General features: G+C 46.5%; 1 protein-coding gene across 4 annotated transcripts in view; it reads left to right on the top strand.

Annotated features, from left to right (window-relative positions):
• TDP1 (tyrosyl-DNA phosphodiesterase 1) overlaps positions 1-13,225 on the top strand; it is a 76,950-nt gene that overhangs the window by 38,198 nt on the left and 25,527 nt on the right. For all 4 annotated transcript variants that reach the window (XM_033109607.1, XM_033109608.1, XM_033109606.1 and 1 more), the window contains exon 13: positions 7,292-7,394. In XM_033109607.1, coding sequence (XP_032965498.1) covers positions 7,292-7,394 — 103 coding nt within the window. The remainder of the gene's footprint in view (positions 1-7,291; positions 7,395-13,225) is intronic.

Genomic DNA, 13,225 nt, shown 5'->3' with positions numbered 1-13,225 from the left:
AGAATTTATTTGGTGATTTGTCAGAATTGTTACTTGCAAAATCCCACACCCCCAAGTATCAGACCTCCTGTTGTTTTCTGCTCTCGACTATCTGTGGGAAAACATGTCGTTATCATTTTCCTTTTTTCTTTTCCTGCTGGCATTTCTTTGTTAACACACTGTATCTATAAAACTTAATACCGGCCCCCAAACACAGCTGACACGTTGCATCCCCTTTGGTACGTAATCTGACTTGATTGTTGGACATCTGCAGAATAGGTTTAATTTTAACCCTGCTGTTAAATTCCTGGCACTTTATCACTCATATCTATATTAAAAATGAGGGCGTATATCTGTGTCAAGGGAACCAAAATCCTTTTGACTTTCTGTAGAAAATAGAAGCTCACTATATTTCTGCTGTGGGGACTTGTGCAAGGATTGTGAAATCAGTGAAGCAATCTGGTGAATCATTGTAGACCCACCTACCACCAACGCTTTCTAGGATCAGGAAGCCTGGATGGACCTGCCTCTGGAGAATCCATTGCTTGGTGACTCACACCAGAGAGAAGGACCAGAGTCACCCTCCCACCAATTTAGCAAAGTATTGGTGATGGTAATAGCTGACACCTACTAGTATTAAGCATCATTTACATGCCAAGGACTCTCCGCACCTTACCTTATATGGTCCTCACATCACCTTTATGAGGCAGGTACCTTACCACATGGAGGCTCTGCAACGTTAGCACTAACTGATAAAATGCGTGCGAGCTCAGATTCTGCTCCTAGCCACTGCCCTTCTGTGCCTTCGTACTTGATCGTCAATCACTAGATGTTTTCTCTAGGTTTCGTGACTTTAAAGTTTTCAATTCCCTAACGATAATGAGCAAATCATTTTGATAAACTGTATCTTCTAAGCCTTTGCTTATTAGTCTCCTTTCGTGAATTAATGAGATGTTTCTTGCCTGCATAACATCTACAGGATTCACTTGGGAGACACCTGTGGGCTGGAACAGCCAGACAGCGTCTTGAAAGAAAACAGGGTTTGTGGAGGAGGAAAGGGCTCAGATACCCACAGGAGCAGGTAGGGGGGAGGCATGTGGACGAGGAGATGATGTCTGCAAGACGTGGAGGTAGTCAGTAAATCAGTTCAGTGAAAATTAAAAGTAGGTCAGGAAAAGGCATAATGGAAGATAGGATTGAAAAGCATTCATTTGATCAGACTGTAGAGGGTCCTAAGTGCCAGGCTGTGCATTTATTTTGTGTGTGCTAAAATAGAAAGGACGCAGTGCTACTGAGAACCACTGGAGGAAGATGTAGAATGAGAAACCAGAGAGGGCAACCCATTTGGATCTAGAGTCTAGGGTGAAAAAGACTGAACGAGGGAGACCTTATTGGAAATAGAAAGGACGTTACAGGGATAAAACAGCTTGGTGCCTAGTTGTCCATAGTTGCCCACGGAGCAGACAAGTCGAAAACGCCTGGGATTTCTGAGCCTGCCTGAATGAGACTGTGGGCAGAAGGAATTCAGGAGAGAGCTGGTTTTCAGAGGGGAAGGCATCCCGATAGGTTCACTTTCTGGAGTATTGGGTTTGAGGTGACAGTGTGACATCCTAACAGAGAAATCCAGCTTGTGTTTGGAAATGCTCATTTGGAAATTTGATGAGCATTCAAAGCAGGAGAAGTCTGGGAGTCATCCTTTCAAAGTAGTGGTTACACTTGGTGAGCGGAAAAGTCCCCAAGGAAGAGAAGACGGAACTGAGCCAAGGACGGAGCGTAAATTTAGGTGGTACAGGGTGGGAAGGATAGCAAGTGAGAGAGAAGCTGAATAGTCACGTGGAGAGAAAGCCAGGAAAGGGAGACGCGAAGAAGGTGGACAATACCCTGTCAGGGCAGCAGAGAGGTCTAGAGCAGGACTTCTCAACCTCAGCACCAATGACATTTGGGGCCAGGCCATTCTTTGTTATGAAGACTGTCTTGTACGTTGTTGGAGGTTGGGCAGCATCCTGACCTCTACCCACCAAACACCAGCCAGTCGCATTCCACCCTCCAGTTGTGACAATGAAAAAAACGTCCCCAGACATTGCTAATTGGCCCCTCAGGGCAAAGATCGCCCCCAGTTGAGAGCCACTGGCCTAGAAGAATAAGGACTACTGGTATTACTCACTGTATTCCCTGTGCTGTACTTTACATCCCCTTGGCTATTTTGTAACTACCAATCGGTACTTAATTCCTTTGTCTTTGTCACCCAGCCTCCCAACCCCGCCCCTCATCTGGCAACCATCAGTTTGTTCTCTGTATCTGTAAGGTCTGTTTCTGTTTTGTTCGTTCGTTTATTCTTTAGATTCCACATATAAGTGGAATCATACGGTATTTGTCTTTTTCTGACTTATTTCACTCAGCCTAATTAATACCGTCTAGGTCCATCCATGTTGTTGCACATGGTAAGATTTCATTCTTTTTAATGGCTGAGCCATTTTAGAGTTCTGCTCTCCAGAAGTGTAACATAAAAAATTGGTGGTGTTTTAAGCCACTAAATTTGTGGCAGTTTGTTAGAGCAGCAATAGGAAATTGATGCACACTGCATATCAGTAAAAAAGACAAATAACATAATTTTAAAATGGATAATTCACCAGAATTAAGAAACATAGATGATCCAGTAAATATGGTTAAAAATCCTGAGCACCATTTGTAATCAGAGAAGTTCAGTTGAAATGAGCTGTATTTTGCCTGTTAGCAGATATTTTCATAGACACTATCTACCTGCTGTTCTCAAAGATCCAAGAGGAGAGTCTCTTACCCATCGGTGATAGTCTAAACAGGAAAGATTGTTTTAGAGGGAAATTTAACAGAATCCATCAAACTTAGAGATTATAATTTTGTGTGTACCTGTGTATAACTTGAATCTTTTACAGTGAGAATATCTTTCCACATTATTTGTGAAGCTTTTTTTCAGTGCATCAAAAGAAACAGAGCCCAAGCGCTGTACAAGAAAACCTACAGCAAATGCGAAATGGGCAGTAACTTATAATGTCAGTGTGTGTGTGTGTGAGAGAGAGAGAGAGAGAGAGAGAGAGCGAGAGAGAGAGAGAGACAGGCTGTGGAGTTCTAGGGCGCGGGTGACAGCAGCGTTAGCTAGTTACTCATTTCCTTCCTCGCCACCCCAGCTGCTCAGTGTTCGTCTTCTTTCACATCCACAGTCAACATTCTGTTTATTGCATCTGTCTGTGGAAATGTCTGCTCCCGACCCCCACCCCTCGTCCTCTAGGATGGGTGGCGAGAAGCTGAGTCTGTTAGTCATCTCTCAACACTTTGTGCAGCTGCTGCCCAGATTAAATACCAGTGATGGAAAAAAATGTTTTATCGCTGGACACATGTTCCCTTAACAGCAGTCATCCATGGGGATTTGTGCACCTTCTAACAAAACCTTCAAAGTGAACTCTATCAGCCACTCAAACAGGTGCTCAGTCCAGGGCTGGAGGTGGCAGATAACAATACTGTGTTACCAAATTTTAGACTTTTAATTAAAGATCCATGTTGCAGGATTTGGCCCAGAGACCACTTTCATTGCTTCTCTCTCCTTTCTTGCATGGCTGTTTCCCCCAACGCACTATCATGAACATTCCAATAAACACTCCTCAGTGGTGAGTTCCCAGTGAAAACTGTGGGTTTTGTCTTTGTGGTTGGCATACAGAGGTGGAGGGGAGCCATCCAGTTAGATGTGAGTATGGCTGTCCCTAGTCATTGTAGACTGTAGCCTGGAAAGGGGTGTTTGGCCTCATCGGCTAAAACCCCTCAGTCTAGAGACAGGAAACTAAGACCTGGGAAGAAGAGTGCCGTAGGGTGTCACACTTAGTGAGGAAGCCGGGACAAAATCCCCTCTCCCGATTTGGGGTTCAGGGATCTTTTCTCAACATTGGCTTGCCTTCCTTCTCTGTATACCCTAGATGGCATGTGTGCTTTCTTTTAGGAACTTCTTATGATACATTATTAGCTTAAATTGACTCCTAAAGGCTTAATCTTTGGGGCAAAATTTCCATGACTGAGATCAGGTGTGTAATAACACCGCATGGCTATGACAGAAATCTGCCACCGGTTAAGCTCCTTGTTAAGTGGCCTGTGAACTGCCCGTTTGAATAACTGACCTTTGGTCAACTTAGCTGGGGGCTCAGGCAAAAACACCCCACTGGGGGTTTTGCAGTGTCCATTTTGCCTAGGCTTCCACGTGCCTAGGGAAAACCCACGTTTTCCAGAATCCCCTTTCTTGTATGTTTTCGGTGAAGGTGGGCCCAGAGGAGATTCTTGTGGAGCTGTGGAGGCGGATATGGAGCAGCGGCCATTGTTACAACGCACGCGTGGTCACTTTGCGGACTCCCCCGGGTCCTGCTTCAGCTTCTCTAAGCCCTGGGCCTCGCCAGGTGTGTGTGTATAGCTCTGTGGCGAAGCGGCCCAGCTTCTGCAGGACCCCTACATGCCCAATGCCAGAAGCAGCCTGAAATGACATGGTTTTCGTCTGTACGAAGCCATGTGGCTTCAGCTAGTTGCTGGTGGTTCTAGCGTGTTGCTCTCCAGCTTTATTTGCATCCTTCCCTGGCCCCTGCCAGCCCCGCAGACTTCAAGCTCCAGCACCAGGACGAAGACAGTGGCGTTACAGAGCCTGCCTTACTGGCTTCCACAGTTAGGTGACATCAGATTCCTGTAAACACTTATCTTTGTATACATACTACACACGTGTGTGAGCATGCACACACACATACGTACCCCGCTAGTAGTTCTTTTCTCTGGTTGAACCATGGCTGCCACACACACTTCCATCCACCACAAGCCACTGTTTTACCCACCATTACTTTCTTAGTGGCTTGGGCAGACTTTCTGGTGGACATTGCAACTTCATACATCCAGAATCCTACCCTCTGGAATTCTCCAGCTTACAGACTTGTTCCATACCACAAAGAACGCAAAATAAACTAAACACCCCAACCTTCTTCGGCGATAAAGCATCGTTCAACATCCAGAAGCAACAACAAAATAAACCACAGCACTGGGAAAGGCGGTAGGGGGCGCAGCTCAGTCCAGCAGGAAACATGGGGAATATGGTGGAACTGGGCGTGAACCTGACAGTGGCCACCACTAGAAGCCAGGACAAGTAGTGGCCAGAGGTCTTGAGTGGAGGAGACAAGAAACTAGAGCTCCTTTGGAGTTTCGGGAACAAAAGAACTTGTGAGCAGCTCTGGTGTCACTGCCTCACCAAGGACAGCTGTGCTTCTGCTGGCCTCTTGGAGGTGCCCGTTCTCACCCCCCACACTCAGCCAGCGGGGTCAGAGTTTGGAAGTTGGACCCCATGTACTGGCTGTCCCGGGAACCTCCGATCCAAAGGGTTTTCAGAGTGTGAAACACCATTAAAGATGCTCTTTCAACGTGTGTTACTGATTCACCTACAGGTAACTTTTAGTCTCATTGTTAAGGTGAGAGTTTAAGGTTCCAGCTCCTTCGAGTTCTATTAGAAGCTAAATACAAAGGGATTGGAGGAAACCATCTCAAGAAGTGTTCCCATGGGCTCCATTGATCTATATTTTGGAATTAGCCCTCAGGTCTTGGAATGTTGAGGAAAACGGCACTAGTGAGGAGGGAATGAGAGCAACCCTTCTGGAAAGCACCTCTGGCCTGTGGCGATAAGATGCTGACAAGTCAGGGTAGTTATCAGGAAGCTGATAATCTAGAAAATGGGAAAAATATTTGTGGGAAGACTCACGCTCACTGGTTGGTTTCGCAATTTGACCAGTATCTTTGCCCAAAGGTCACCTCATTTTACTAACAGGTGAGAGACCTGAAAGGAAGCTGTCACCTTGGACTTGAAAGAAAACATTCACTCCGAGAGTCATAATAACACTTGATTGCCAAAGTGGAATGAGGGCAACCCTTCTGGAAATCACGTCTGGCCTGTGGCGATAAGATGCTGACAAGTCAGGGTAGTTATCAGGAAGGTGATAATCTAGAAAAATGGGGGAAATATTTGTAAAAAGACTGCGTCCACCTCACGCTCACTGGTTGGTTTTGCAATGAGACAGGTGTCTTTGCCCAAAGGTCACTTTATTTTATTAACAGGTGAGAGACCTGAAAGGAAGCTGTCATCGAGGGCATATCTTTGTGACACATCACAGACCTTGATGTTCCTGAGTGGCATCGAAGAGGCCCTCTCCTCAGTGTAGTCCGTGAAAGAAGGCAGGGAGGTCTATAAATGCAGCTTCTTTTTTCAAGTTAGTTTAAGTTCTTTAAGAGTTTCCTTAGCTCTGATTTCTGTCATCCTTCGTGTCTGTTCCCATGGAACCTGGAACAGATATCATTCTTTTCACCTTACTTGGTAACTGTTTTTCTTTGACTCTCCAATTCCCACGACACTAGCTCCTGCATTTAGTTCAGAAGAAAACTCGATGCCTCAGTGAATGAATCTTGAAATATTTGGTTATCTATGACATCAGGCTCTCAGGGTCTCATAGCGGGGGTTATACTCCACATTCAAAAAATGAAATTGAATTCGGGTGAACCTAACTGGAAAGAAACTTGTTTACAGTGGGTTTACATTAGGTAGGTAGTGGAGGAGCGTTCTCAGCCTGATTTGCTGCCGAAGAGAGAATCTCTAAAGACGATGCCTCAGAGCTTAGTCATCTTCACTCCTGAGCGTCCGATAACATCTTGGTACCTCCCATCTGATGAGTTCCAGTCTCCTGTCTCCCGCTGCATCGTGTGATTTTTAGCCACATCCACAACTCTTTGTGTGTAAAACATGACACTAAGTGCACCATTTCTTTATGGATACAAATCTGAATCTACTGCCCTCAGAGCTTTTCTTTAGATTGAAAGTAGAAATGAGCACTATCTAGCCAAAAACAAAGGGCAAAAACTACAAAGCTTAGGATACTACCATGTAAGATTATATTGACGTAGTTTTCTCTTAAATACTACGTTTATACACAACAAAACCAACATCCTAGCTACACCAGGGTCATGAAAAGAAAAAGCATTTTGGACAGGGGGGAAAAGAAACCTTTCTTAGGAAGGATAATTATTTTAATAGCTGCCCTCTGGAAAATGCAGATGAGGGTGAAGCGATCATAAATTAGCAATTAGATAAATCTTAAGAATCGTAGTACAGCAGGATTTACATTCTATTTTCCAAAACGCACAAGTCTGCCAGAAGCTGAATGAACATGATTGTGGCTATCTATGTTGTTGACCGATGTTCTTGCAGCTGTGAAAGTTTAACCCGCACTGAAATGCCTCGCTGAGTCGCCTCCTTCTGCCTTTGTCCCTGCAGCGCAAATCTGTCCAAGGCCGCCTGGGGAGCGTTAGAGAAAAACGGCACCCAGCTGATGATCCGCTCCTACGAGCTCGGGGTCCTTTTCCTCCCTTCAGCATTTGTAAGTTCACACTTGGAACTGCCTGACTGGTCACCTGAGAAATGAATTGGGTTTTTATGTTCTCGTCCTTTAGTCAGGATGCCCTGTCCAAGGGTGGGAGGTAGCATGGCCCAGTTGTACCCCAGAATCTGGATGACCTGCCCGAGGGCAGGAGGTTGCATGGCCAGGTTGTACCCCAGAATCAGGATGGCCGGCCCGAGGGTGGGAGGTCGCGTGGCCCGGTTGTACCCCAGGACCCTTGTGATCTGCGCTGATGAACCACTGCTCTCAAGGAGTGTACCTGGTTACCAATCGAAGATACAGCTTTGGGTAAAGTTGATAACAATATTGAAATAAATATTGTGAAACATGACATGAAAATTGATTGCAAGGTGGTAAGTGACTCAGCCAAGTGCTGACGTTTTAGGCTGGGGTGATTGACTGGAGGATGCCTTTGGGAGCACGGGGTGGGGGTAGGTGGGGATCGAAGGATGCTTATGATTTAGGGCAAGTGGAGAGGGATGGGCATCCCAGGTGGGGGGATGGCATGAGCACAAGGGAAGGCAGGGAAGCGCACCACGTCAGCTGGTAGACCTGCGTGTGACTTCACTGCATTGACATTTATGATTTTGACTTTGAGGGCAACCCAAAGATGTGTTTCATGAGGTAATCTGTCATTTTGCTGAGGTTATACGAGACAGAATGAGCCACTTAGCCTGTGAAAGAGGCGGTTTAGCAGAACAACTCGGTGGTTCCCTCCTCAGGGTGTCTCACAGGCCCATAACTGAACATGCTGTCTGTCGGGGATGACCTCATAGACACTCGGTTCGGCTCTGCAAGCACCCGTGCCTCCTGTTTGGTAGGTCCTGGGAATAGAAGGAGGAATGAGAATGGTGTGTTTGTTCTCATGGAGCTCATGGATAAGTTAAGGAAACCGTTACTATAGTACGTGATGAGAACTGTGGTGTGGGGCGTTCAAAATACAAGGACACTGAGAAGAGGAACTGTGCAATCTGCCTGGGGACTTGGGGAAGGCTTCTTTAAGAAGGTGACATTTGACCTAGGTCTTGAAAAACGAGTATGAACTTAGCCCATCGTCCAAGGGAGATGAGGCTTCCAGCCAGCAAGAATAGTGCATGTTGTATTTGAGAAACAGCAAACGTGAGAAGGAGCCGGAGCGTGGGCCCTGAGGTTGGAACCTCTTCTGAAGGAGACTGACAGGCAGGACACAGTGGGGTTGGCCCGTGGCCCACGCAGATAGTGAGAAGCCATCCGTTTTTTAAGCAGATGTTGCTGGTCTCATCGGGTCAGTTTTCAGAGAATCTTATAAAACATCTCTCCAATTATAATTTAATTTATATTATTCAAAGGGTGCTTGAGGATAAGGGCATCTTAGTCACTTAAACTGGACTATTACAAAGTTCTGGCTGTTGGTGAATTACTGTTACCGTCCACCCCACCGTCCTAGTTCAAAGTGTAGAAAGTCACCTCGGATTCCTCATTTACCTCCATCTCTACTCAGTCACCAAGTTGTGTCCCTCCTAACTCTTTAATGCTGTTGACAACCTGTCACCTCGGGCCATCCCTGCTGCCACTGTGTCTGGGGCGTGTGAGCCCTGCTACTCCAGCCTCTCAGCCCACTTCCTGTGTGCCTCCCAGCTGCTCTACCCTGCTGCCAGAAGGTCTTTGTAGACCACAGATCTTGGTATCCCATGGCCCAGGCAAGTTGACACACAGTTAACCATCACACCACCCTTCTCACCAGCCTAACTACGTTAGGAGTGACACCCCTAAACCCCAACTCCACCTACCTTCACTTCAGGTGCCCCTCCTTTGCATCCCACAGCTTTCTAGAAATGGGGGCTCATTCCATATCTCCTCATTTGTGATCTTGACTTTGTAGCTCTTTACTAGACTGAGCTGCTCTCTCATAGGGCTGGCACGTGGGAGGCTCAGTAACTGTTGATTGATGTCGCTTCCTGTAAATTCCTAGAGTACACCCTGCCCTTGCTGTGAGGAGAACAAATGTGCGAAACAGTGGCTGGGGAAACTGTGTGGACTTAGTCCAGTGAGTGTTGCATGCATGAGGTGCTTAAATGTGTTCACACATCTTGTAAGCAGTTTGCAGTGTGGAATAGCTCACCTATAGCCATCTTGTTGAAATTAAAGCATGTATACACACACACACACACACACACACACACACTCATACACACATATGCACACACAACTGCAGTTCTTACAAATGCCAATCCCTGTATATTCACTTAACAGATGTCTTAAAAATTTCTGCATCAGTCATAATCTTAAAAGTAGTTACTGACAAGAACAGAGTTTACTGTAAAATGAGGTCAGTATTATTTCTTTCTTTAGGTTTCTCTCTTCAATACCAGCAAGGCATGCCTTTTAATGTTTTTAGTTACATGTTTGCCAAATAGACTTAATACTCAGTACTGTAGTCGTTCTGGCTGGACATCATCCAGAATCTGGATTCTTGTGTTGAACAAACTCAAAGTCTGGAGGCTTTGCTGGAAATGAATGATAAAGATTTGTTCAAGGGTTTTAGGGTTTGCAAACTGGAAACACAACTAGGCAAAAACCCCAGAGTGTTCCGGAGAAGAAAGAAAAGTTAAGAGTTCTTATAATAAAAAGTGCATTCTTAGCCCTCAGAGTGGTCCAGGATGATTGTCAGTCAGCTGCCAGGTGGTCTGGATGATGGATGCCAGGGGCTGTGGAGGGTGGGCACCAGGAGGTCCGGTCGCATCAGTGGTCTGGATAATGGACTGGACATGTCCATCCTTCAGGGAGGTAACGAGAGGGCTCTCTGGAGGTCTGATGTACATCCAGGCATTGACGCAGGCCTGCACAGTTCAAAAGTTTAAGTTCCCAGGCTAGTTAAAGCAAGAATAGAATCGTTTCCTCATGCCTCAGCCTACTTAATTTTAGTAATTTAGCAGCTTGACTAGAGTGACTTTATTTTATTTCTTCACTCTGTTCCTCACTTGAGATTAGCCCACCTCTGTGCTTGTTAGGCAGAACACTGTCCAAAACACCCTCATTTCTGAGTTATCAGCAATCGGAGTTGCCACTTTTGTCCTTCCCCAGTAGGCCGTCCTGGGCATTGTGTTCTAGAACGCTGACTGGAGGCCAGCATGGCAAACAGTCCGGTTTTGTGCCCAGAATGGCACAGCCTCAGACACTATGGAGGTACACCCAGTAGGGACTCTGCAGCTCTCTACTTTCCCACAGTGCGATAAGGACCTGTCACTCGGGAACTGTATGAAGTGACACTCTGTAGGGCCTAACAACTAGTAGATGGAGAGCCAGCATTTCCCACTCATTAAAAAGATGCCATTGGAAACCTCTAGAATTGATCTGGAAGCTGATAAACCCTGGTAACCAAAAACTGATTTGTTACCATTTTTTCTGCTTCTTTGAAACGAATTAATCAGTAAACACATCATTTGGAGATCAACCTAACTTGCCACAGAGCAGAGTTAGTAACTTTTCCTCTGAGGAGGAACACTTTCGAGAGCTTTGGTGCTTTGCCTGTGTACCCAGCACTTAGCAATTGTTGCTACCAGAGTGGGTGCTTCATGTTTGTTAACTTAAACCGAATACTTTATTCTCTTGAGGACTAATATTAACTTACCAAGTGGTTCATGCATGCTGACCCAGGGAAAGACTAAGACTGAAACTCTGCTTCCGTAAGCGGAGGGCAGGGAAAGACCGAAGAGAGAGGCTGGCCACTCCAGTTTGGGAATTAATAGAGTTTATTAAAGGAAACTTACATACAAGTCATGTCTCCGGTGGCTGCAAGACCAAGTGGATCCCTTGACAGGTACCAAAGAATTATATGAAGTAACGTGGGGGCCAGTCAGGGGTAACGTGGGGGACGGGTATGTGAGTGCTACCAGGTACAGAAAACTACTTTGCATGCTTGACCAGGTCAGCATAACAGCCTCTTCAGAAACCAGCACATAGCAGGAGGTAGGGGAGGCGTGCTGATTTATGTCAGAATGAGCGTCAGTTACGACCAGATAGTGTCTAAGGGGGGTTTGCAGAAAGCAGCCTCCATTCCGGCCTGGGTCCAGCTCCCAGGACAGATAGCAGTCACGTCAGGGAGCAGTCTCCTCCACATAACTGTATACTGATTTTGGGAGTTGTGCCTCTAGTATAGCTGTGTTTAACTCTTAGATTAGACTAATTCATGTAGCTTCTGAAAATCTTCATTAGGAAAGAGCCAGTGATTTCAAAGATCAGTAGCTACAGTCCAAACCCTAAGGCATCTGTGAGTGTATCAGGGAGATACAAGTATTTCTCTCATTGAACTTCATGCATGTTGGTGTTTATTGAGCACGTACTTTGTCAGGTGCGAGCCTGCTGAACACTCTGAGGCTAGAATTCCTCCTACCTCTTGGAGTAATGTACATAAGTATCTGAGAATCACGGGGCTGTGTCCAAAACTGTTTCCTCCGACAAAGGGAGCCTGAGCATCCCTGCCCCAGTCTTAGGGCCACCTCTCCCCCTTCTGGGTCACAGGTTCACTTGCCCCCAAGATGGCAGATTCTCTCTTTTCTGTGATCAAAATCACCCAAACCCCAAGAATTTTCAGTCTTAAAGTCTCTAATATGTTTTTTTCTCTGTTCTGATTATTGTCTCTTGTTGCCAAAAATGGCAGAGTTATTATAACTGTGGCTCTGGCTGGAAGAACCAATGAAATTTACAAGAGCCACACACTTTAACCCTCTCCTCTTGTTCCCCGAACCACCTCTGAGGACCTGCCTTGGACCCCGCCCATCAGTTGGGGGCTCTCAGGGTTTCCCAGGAGGCCACATCCATGTGACACTGTCTCGAGTGGTGTTTCTTCGTAGCCTCTCACGTTCTCCCATTCAGCTGATGAAGCCAGGCCCTGGCATCCTGCTCTCTCCTCTCACTCTCCTTCCTTTCACCTGTCCAGACCCAGTGCCACATCCTGTTCCATCTGCCCTATCAAGACTTTTCTTCCTACTGCTGCCAGTCATGGTCTTCTCCGTCCTCTGGACTAACTGATCCCATCTCATCCCTCTTTCCTCATCTCGGCTGCAACCTACTTCTGAGGCTGTCTCTGCTCCCCTGTCAGGGTCTGTGGTCCCCTGCCCCTACCGGTGAGCAGGGGCTCCCCTCGGCCCACAAGACAATGTCCAGAGTCCTTTGTGTGACATCCAGGACCACTGTGAACCGGAACAGCCTCCCAGCCCTTCCTGACACACCCTGGGGCTCTGTTACCCACGAGTGCTTGTTAGTGGACAGGTGAGGCAGGCTGTGGCAGCAACTGCCACCTCGTGTGACGCTGTGCGACTGCTCTGCCTCAGAGGCTCTGAAAGAACTCGGAAAGACACAGTATATAAACAGACACATTGGAGAGATGCGAAGGACCAAGAAAAAGAACTCTCTGCAACACACAGATTGAGGCTTAGGGACCTCAGGTCTGGAGGAGCCAGAAAGGCAGAGAAGGGAATTGGGATCCTGCTTACAAGCTGTTAGACGTTGGGCCTGTCACTTTACTTCTGTAGGCTTCCTTTTTCTCAGCTGTGGAATGGGGACAGTATAGGATCATTTGGGAAGTAAGAGTTGTGACCTGCGACGTGTTTTCAGCGGTGCCTGGTACTTGGCAAGTACTGGGCGCAGGTGGCAGTTAGTATTAGCAGTAGCAGCAGCAGCAGCAGTAGTTCAACGGAAGGTGGAAAGCAGACACTAAATTTCGAGTGAACAAAATCTTGGCGTCACACCCACAATGATCTGCAGTTGCTTTTTCTCCTTCTGTAGCACTCTCCTCCACTCTCAGCCCTTTGCTCATCCAAGACCCATCC

The sequence above is a fragment of the Rhinolophus ferrumequinum genome, chromosome 6 (assembly GCF_004115265.2).
Source record: "Rhinolophus ferrumequinum isolate MPI-CBG mRhiFer1 chromosome 6, mRhiFer1_v1.p, whole genome shotgun sequence".
Lineage (NCBI taxonomy): Eukaryota > Metazoa > Chordata > Mammalia > Chiroptera > Rhinolophidae > Rhinolophus > Rhinolophus ferrumequinum.
The sequence above is the reverse complement of the archived record's forward strand: the minus strand, read 5'-3'. Positions and strand labels throughout refer to the sequence as shown.